We start from the raw sequence: 9,076 nt of genomic DNA, 5'->3' as shown, positions 1-9,076 counted from the left end.
AGGCAAGCTTGGGCTATATAACAAGCTCCAGGTTAGACCAGGCTACATACAGACTGTTATTTTGTCTCAAAAGGAACAGTGAAATGGGGGCAGGGACAATTGGCCCCAAGTAAAATTCTAATTGCAGCAGTACAACCAGTTTCAATCCTCCACAACATAAAAAGTCTTTCCACAAATTACAGAAGCATTTGGGTGGAGAAGTGTCTACTTGTCTGTTTTTAACCTAGCCATGAACAAAAACTATTGTTAAACTCATCTAATTTGAACATGACTCTCAACTCCTTTTATTCTGTATTGTTTCTTCTTTCATAGCAATCCAAAGAACAGCAAAAGTCTGCACCCATTTTAAAGATCATTTGTTCCTGTCTTAGGAGGAACAATGAAGAACGTTCAGTGTTGGCCCTGAATCCAACTCACTAAACATTACATTTCCAATGTTGTACTTACTGTGAAAATACCACAAATGAACCAATTCCATTGATAGAGCATAAATCTTGTACACACAATACGAAAGACAATTCAAATTGGTTGGATTGTTATCCACAATACATACAATACCAAGTTGATATTCACATGCACTCTGGTTTTTTGTTTTGTTTTTGAGACAGGGTTTCCTTGTGTAGCCTTGGCTGTCCTGGAACTCATTCTGTAGACCAGGCTGGCCTCAAACTCAGAGATCCTCTGAGTCCCAGGTGCTGGGATTAAAGGCGTAAGACACCAGCGCCTGGCCACATGCACTTTCTTAGCAGTTCCTAAATTGTTCTTTTAACCACAGGACTCCAGGAACTCTATCTACTGTGCATCTGCACATCCTGCAGTCTTCTCAGAGTCTCAGAGCAGCTACCCCAAATAAAGATGTTTGTATTTACATGGAATTCATCAGTAAGAATGGTAACAGAAATAAGGTTTTGACTTCCAACTGTGCAGTCAGGCAAAATCTTCTGCTATTCTCAGGTCACCTTTATAAGGCAGGTGGTAAATAGGCTGTGGCTCACTCCCCACTGTGATACCTGAAGTCACTACTACAGTCCACACAGACATGACATGCGCACAGTCTAGAATATCCCTTTGTCTAGGCCATCAGAAGTAAGGAAGAGGAGAATGGGCTGAAATAAAGGGACAAAACACATGATAGGTCTCTTTTGTAATTTTAATTGAAGCACTGCTAATCATGTCTTTTGAAAGCACCAAATTTTAAAATCTAAGTCAATTTGGGGGTGGGGGGGGGAGAAACACTATCAGGAACTTCTCTCCAGAACAAACAATGATGTTCATTCCTCCACATGTCCAAATTAAAGTCTACTGAAGCCAAAACTAAAACCCAAACCCCACACAGAGAAAAAAAAGATAGATCCTAAAGTCACATTCTAGGGGGTCAGTGCATTCCACAGTCTTCGCTGGGCTGTCTAATTGTCCTTCGGATGACTTTCAAAAATTAACACCCTAGCTCATCAAAATATACATTTTTCCCATTGGCTTTTTTAAATTAAAAATAATAATTAAAAACAAACAAACACTTGAAGGAATTCATGACCAGTTGCCTGACTTGGTTGATGGCATACAGAGCAAATGGAAGTCAGGAAGGTGGCTTGCAGCACACGACATTCAGGGGATGCTCATCTTTAAGGCTTAGCTTTCTTCCAAACAGTGTAAAATACCCACCTGGACTGGGAGTTAAGGAATAAGAAAGGCCATTCAAGCAAGAGCAGGTACCACTTAACATGAGTATATAGGCTGACAAATTGAAAGATGGACAGGGATTTATGGGCGTAAGTTGAACACTGTAGGGATGGGACAAAGGGCTTTTAAACAAGGCACTTTGTAGCATGGGCCGTCCACCATTTGGGACAAAGACTAAGGAGTACACTACTCAGTTCTACTGCTTCTGCTCTGGAGCTCTCCCAAAAGTCTGAAGCATCGGTGTGAGGAGAAGAATGAATAAGGGAAATTGGATGGGCGTAAAGGAAAGGAGAAAACAGCAGGGAAAGGTGGAAGAGTAGAAGAGCAGAAGGACATGGGACTCTAAGACCCAGAGCCTTCTCCCTTATCACCCCTATTCCTCAAAGCACTGAACAGGAAAAAGCCCTTCCTAAAGAGGCAAGGGAGAGTGAAGATGGAGATGCTAAATCTCCACAAGCCACTGAAGGACATGGTTACCCAGCAGAGTATCCCCTCTTTAGACATAGAGGACTTAGGCAAGAAAGCTCTTGCCTCTTACTAGGCATCCAGCTTCCTACCTGCCCGAGCTAAGCGCCACTCCCAGGGCCAGCAGCATTGCAGGGTCTCCCTGATAGCAACTGTCATCATGGAAAAACAAACCTGGACTCAGCTTGCAGCTATGAAAGCTACTGACTGTGGACAATAGTTTACTACAAATATGGCTAGTCTTGCTAGTCAGCTTACTCTGGGCATCCTCCATTTTCCCTTTCATATGCTGAGATTACAGGTGGCCCATTAAGCTTTTATGTGGGCTTCTGGGAAGTCAAACCATTTCTCGAGTTTTGGGTACACATCACTACCCTAGAGGACTGAGGAAGCTGGCCTTTGGGCTCCACCCCTACATTCTATTTGGGGTGATGACAGAAGAGCTTGCATATCTAACTAGTTCCCAGGTGATATGCCTGGCTACCGTCTGTCTTTGACAGCAATTGTTTCTGCTTTAGATCAGTGGGACTTAATGATTAAAGGCCCCCGGGAAACAATGACAAGGGACGCCCCAGTCTCTAAGATTCAGAAACAAAGTCTACTTTTTCAAGTTCCTAGGAAGAGCCCCCAGTTAAGTTTGAAACTCAGAGTGTGTACACTACAGAGCTGATTCTGCTTGTTGTTATGATTAACAACGGCAGCACATGATGGACTTGGATGTTCTGAAAAGGCAGCACATAATGTCTTGGTCAAAGGATACAATTCCAAGTATGAAGGGACACAGACAATCTCTTTTGAGAATTCCACAGGACAATACAGGCGCCCCAGCTGTTCTTCATAGAGTGACAGGGCTTCAGTCAAATTGACACAATTCCCCTAAATCAGAGAGAAAAGGAAACATTGGGATTGCTAAGTCATACTCACTTGAAGGTCTCTAATAAAGGAAGAACAATTGGAGCTTGAGATAAAAGTTCATCTTTAAAAAATGAGATAAGACCTCAATACTTCCACAAATTGCACTGGATTCTATTTATGGGTTCATTAGTCCATTCTCTTTCTACCTCATTTGCGGAGCTATTTCAAATTACTGAAGTATGAAGCAAAGAAAGCAGTGAAGCCAATTTCTTATTAGTGACACAGTTCATTGTATCCACACCACCCAATTTAGCATATTCATCCACATAACCCACTCAAAGTAAACTTTTTGTCAGTAATAGTCACAACTGCATTGAAACTGAATAATCAAAATAATGTTCTTGCTTTCCATGCTACTTAAACAACAAAAGTCCTGACAGAGAATTGCAGTCATACCTCATCCTTTCCTATCATTGTGCGCCAACATGATGTGCGCATGTGTTACTGCATGAGTGTGACAGTCTCAAGATCGCATGCTGGAATCAGTTCTCTCCTTCTACCTTTCTCGTGGCTTCTGGGCCTCAAACTCAGGCCGCCAGGCTTCTGTTGCAGGAACAACGTGAGATGAAAACTTCACAAAAGTGGCCTATGCTATCAGAACTTCTGAGAGCAGCCATCCAGCCATGAAAATGGGTTAGAACTATTCCAAGAGACAGCCTTGGTGGTTTTAACTTAGCACATTCACTTAGCACAACGTCATCCTTTAGTGGCAGCCTGTTTAATAACCCATCATCTAGGGTCCTGCAGTGGGATTTAGCCAAAGTGCCCTTCACCAGCATATAATTTGGTTTCAACATCAAGTTCACCATGAGAGCATATAAACACCACACATGTAATTTACAATTCGTAAATAGAAAACACTGTCCGGTTGTTTTTAGAACACATCACCACTGGGGAAGCTATATAGAACGGAAATGCCACCAAGGTGTACAGCTGACTGGTTGTCTGCCATCTTAAACCTGACACCCTGCTCTGTGTTTAAAGAGGACATATGGGAGGGCCGGACCTCCTTACTGAGAATGTGGTACAAAAATTGGAAAGTTTCAATTTGTTCTTTCCCAACATTGTCAAGAAGCAGTTTTTCAAAAGAAAAAGGGAAAGAAGAAACTCCACAAATAGAGACCTACCCAAAAAAGGAACATGATAAATTTCACTTTCCTGTCTACATAAATAGAACATTTTTTTCTTTTCTTTTTAAGAAAGATACATTGGAGTTCCAAAACAAAACCCAACAGCAAAGAAATAATCATCCATTAGTTCAGTAGCTTTGGTTCTAGAAAATTCTCCACCTCTCATATTAGACTTAACACTTGCTTTTTTAGTTATAAACTTTTGTATTGTTTACATTTTTAAACTGAAATCAGTTTGTACTATTTTTGTAATATAAATCCTTATCTGAGTGTTTCTTATTAGGTTCAAAATTAAGCAAAACCAGCTGGGTGTGGTGGCACACGCCTTAAATCCAAGTACTCAAGAGGCAAAGGCAGGGGATCTCTGAGTTAGGCCAGCTAGCCTGCTCCATACAACCAGTTCCAGGCCAGCCAAGGCTGCATAGTGAGGCTATGGTCTCAAAAAGGGGGCAGTGGGACTAGTACAGTTGATGAGGTGGTTAAGAACACTCACCACTCTTCTACAGGACCCAAGTTCAGTTCTCAGCACCCATGTTTGACGGCTCACAACTGCCTATTAACTCTACGTCTAGAGTGACCCGATACCTCTAGTTTCCAAGGTCATCTGCATATTTGCTCGCACATAGCCCACATATATATATATATATATATATATATATACATCATTAAAAATAACAAATCTTATGCAAGCAAAACTAAACAGTAAAAAAAAAATCACACTCATGTGAACTACAAAATGTACAAAAATTTTTGAGAATTGACACTAAAGGACAAGAAAGAAAAGATGGCTCAGTGGTTAAGAATACTTACTGCCCATGCAGAGAACCTGAATTCAGATTCCAGTACCCACAATCACAAGTAAATGCAGCTCCAGGGGATCTGATCTCAGTGGCCTGAGAGAGTATTTGTACTCACACGCACACGCGCACACACACACACACACACACACACACACACACTTTATTCAGTTGTTTTTTTTTTTTTCGTTTTATGAGACAAAGTTTCTCTGTGTAGCACTGGCTATTCTGGAACTCTCTACAAAAACAGACTGGTCGGGCAGGAGAGATGGCTCAGCGGTTAAGAGCATTGCCTGCTCTTCCAAAGGTCCTGAGTTCAATTCCCGGCAACCATATGGTGGCTCACAACCATCTGTAATGAGGTCTGGTGCCCTCTTCTGGCCTGCAGGCATACAGGCAGACAGAACACTGTATACATAATGAGTAAATAAATAAATATTTAAAAAAAAAAACAGACTGGCCTCAGACTCAGAAAGATCTACCTGCTTCTGTCTCCCAAGTGCTGGGATAAAAGGCCTATGCCAGTATGCACAGCTTTAAAAAGTTAAAAAGAAAAGCTGACAGTCAAGAGGCTGGAAAGACAACTCGGTGGTGAAAAGCACATAACGGGATTACAGACATTCAAGAGGTTCAGTTTTCCACACTCGTGTCAGTGGGCTCATGAATTCTCGTGACTCCAGCTCCAGGGAATTTAACACTCTCTTCTGGACTCTGCAGGCACCCATACTTACATACATATAATTTGAAAGATAAAATAAAAATAAATGAAGAAATTTTTCAAATGATGCTAATGATGGATTACTTCGAGAAAGCAGTAAAGCTTTAGCAAGGATTACAGATGTCTAAAGGGTACTGATAATGAACAGTCCAAGCTATGGGAGTGGTCAGGAATTTGCTCCATTTTTCACTGTGGTTTCCATGTGTGTTACATACCCATTTTTGTATGTAGCAGCCTGTTTTTTTTTCTTTTTTGGTTTTCAAGACAGGGTTTTGCTGTAGTTTTACAGCCTGTCCTGGAACTAGCTCCTGTAGACCAGGCTGTCCTCGAACTCAGAGATCCGCCTGCCTCTGCATCCCAAGTGCTGGGATTAAAGGTGTGCACCACCATTTCCCAGCTGCCTATTACTTTTTTAAGTAAGTGGTTGGAGACAGAAGATAGATGGTCAAGTCCCAGACCTAACTTCTACCCTCAAAAATGCACATTCCTAAGTTCTGTGGCAAGATAGTAAGGCTTCTTTCAAGCACCCAGGATGATGCCAGTGATGTCACAAATTTGACACTGTGACACGAGCAATGTGTTGGTAGGAGTTTCTGAAAATCATATAAAATCCTCATGACACCATTAACGTTCTCCAGTTTTCTGCTACGCACTCCAGCTAAGGGCAGAATCAAGTGTTATCACCTGAGTATGTCAACAGGTAGAAAAAAATAAGCAGAGTCTAAGGGTACAAGTCAATGGGAGAACTCCTGTCTGTCATTCACCACAAAAAGAAATCGATGATGATGAGAGAATAAGTCAATGAATGAATGGTGGTGACCACAGCTTCCTGTAAGGCTTATGCCTCTTAAACCAGGTGAATCTTAGTGTGCGGCACATAGACCAACACAAGAAACAAGCCCAGGACGGCACAAAATGGTATCACTATATCTCCACTCGTACTGAATGGGAGGACAGAATGTATGCAGTGATGTCTTTGGGATAATCCTTGGCAAAGAACACAGCCTTGGACTTCTGATCTGGAGGTTTAAAAGAGAAACAGTTCACAAAAGTTACAGTCATTAGTATTTGTACATGCTGCATTCTCGTGGGACATTTCTATTAGTTTCCCACACTAAAGCACCAGTTCCCCTTAGCAAGCAAGCACAAAACTACCATGATGGCGCCTTTTACCTACTCCAAACTGACTGCTTCACAGAGGATCAATACTTAAATACCCTTCCCTCAGGCTCCCAGGCAGTTGGGATTATAGGCAGATGGCACCCATGACTAGCTTGTTCTCTCTGTACTGGAGCAGAGGAAGCCCTGTAGTGTAGTCCTGAATTAGTAAGTATTGTTGACATGGGCATGCCTCAGTGTTGGGACTAATGAGTCCTGGCCTTCAGCTGCTCTTCCCTCCTAGAACCTTCTAATTTAAGTTACTAGACGCTGTGCCTAGCTTAGAGGATGAGGATGGGATTTTCACCTGTTGGCCATTGACTGCAGTGTATTTAAGTCTACATGGTGTTAATAAAGGGACTTTGGTACCAGTGTTTAAAGGTCTGAGTGTCGGTCTGTCTCTGCATGTGTATTCTCAACCTCCAGCCCCTTGCCCGAAGCTCGCGAACTGAGTTCTAGCGCATAGAGCGCAGACACGGGGGCGCGGTGCGCGGCACCTCAGTCCAAAGGAATCGAAAAGTCTTCCCCAGCTGGGATTCAAAGAGATGGTAATACCTTCTTTGAGGGTTTTAATGCTAGTGATTGATCAGTGTGTTCAAAACTAACAACAACTTCTTCCCCATAGATGTTTACAACCTGAAACTGCTGGCCTATAGATACTCCTACCAAGACAAGCTAACTTCTTTTCTCTGTGCTGTACATAATAAAACACAGAGGTTCCAGGTTGCTTGTAGTAATTGACTCAACTCTATCAGAGTGCACACAGCCTACCTGACCCCAGCTTCTCCATGCAGAGGTATCCTGTTCTTTCTTTTCATCATTTTTTTTCACTACTCTTAGCCGGAGCTCCAGATCCAACCCATGCCGATCCTGGCAAGTCTCTGTTTGGTTATAAGATCCTAGAGCCTCATGTTTCCTCAATTAACCTGCTTGAGACTTTCTTCTAGTTGTGGAAATGTGGAGACAGGGGAATATGATAATCATGCTCCCAAAAGTCCAACTAACTCAATCTGCATTGCTTTTACAGTACAATCCTTGTATGAGTCAGTTTCACCATCAACAACCTACATAAAACAGAGGCCTACCAACTTCCTCCATAAAGGGGCAGAGAGGTCACACTTTAGACAGCACATTGCTCCTAGAGCACAAAACAAATGGCATGGCTGTTTATCAAGAAACTCAAAAAGAGCAGGGAGCCACATCTGGCCTACAGTGTGTAGACCCTGGCTTTAAGGTACCCTGTGCCCACAGGCTTTACACGCAGTGGGAAGAGAAGGAAAACAGGACAAGCTGGAACTTTAGGTGTCTTGTGTATTCTAAGTTCTTATTTATTTATTTATTTATTTATTTATTTATTTATTTATTTATTTATTATGTCTACAGTATTGTCAGTATTCTGTTTGCATGTGTGCCTACAGGCCAGAAGAGGGCACCAGATCTCCTTACGGATGGTTGTGAGTCACCATGTGGTTGCTGGGAATTGAACTCAGGACCTTTGGAAGAGCAGTCAGTGCTCTTAACCACTGAGCCATTTCTCCAGCCCCCTCTTCTTTCCAGCATTCTTCTTCTCAGATCCCATGAAATAGAACAGACTAGAGTCTGCAGAAAAGTGCTTTCAAGAAAAAAAGAGACTTCTAACTATTCTGGGTATTTAAATACACCAATAATCTTTAAAAGCAGTTCATCAATTGGTATTAACAGTTGTACAGGAATAAGAAGTTCTGCCACGCAATTACACAGTATAAGGTAACTATAGCTAATGATTATTCCAAGAATCATTGTTCTTGAAAGTTCCAAGAAAGGAAGCTGAACGTTTTCTGCACAAACATGTGATATATGTTAAGAAGATACATGTGCTTAACCTGATTAAAAATTAGACAGTATATACATGCATGTAAACATCACATGGTAACTCTAAATGATCATTTTTATGTTTTTATAGATCAGTCAAAAATAAATTTATGTTAAAAATCTAAACCAGCCTAATTGATGCATCTACAATACAGCTCCTGAACCTAAGGCTCAGGGAGCATCACAGAAACGGTGCAGAAATATTTTAAGAGCCAGAGGAACAAAAAAATCTATTGTAACATTGTGTCTGTTAGAAATGCTATGGAAGGAGCTGGAGAGATGGCTCAGCGGTTAAGAGCATTGCCTGCTCTTCCAAAGGTCCTGAGTTCAATTCCCAGCAACCACATGGTGGCTCACAACCA

General features: G+C 41.8%; 1 protein-coding gene across 4 annotated transcripts in view; it reads right to left on the bottom strand.

Moving 5' to 3' along the window:
• Window positions 1-708: 708 nt before the first annotated feature.
• Sms (spermine synthase) overlaps window positions 709-9,076 on the bottom strand; it is a 71,388-nt gene continuing 63,020 nt past the window's right edge. For all 4 annotated transcript variants that reach the window (XM_005358815.2, XM_026784868.1, XM_026784867.1 and 1 more), the window contains exons 10-11: window positions 2,906-3,021; window positions 709-1,662 (exon numbers count right to left, since the gene is read on the bottom strand). In XM_005358815.2, the coding sequence (XP_005358872.1) occupies window positions 1,623-1,662; window positions 2,906-3,021 (156 nt within the window). In that variant the 3' untranslated portion in view covers window positions 709-1,622. The remainder of the gene's footprint in view (window positions 1,663-2,905; window positions 3,022-9,076) is intronic.

The sequence above is a fragment of the Microtus ochrogaster genome, chromosome X (genome assembly GCF_000317375.1).
Source record: "Microtus ochrogaster isolate Prairie Vole_2 chromosome X, MicOch1.0, whole genome shotgun sequence".
NCBI classification, from domain to species: domain Eukaryota; kingdom Metazoa; phylum Chordata; class Mammalia; order Rodentia; family Cricetidae; genus Microtus; species Microtus ochrogaster.
This window is presented reverse-complemented; position numbering and strand designations above follow the sequence as displayed.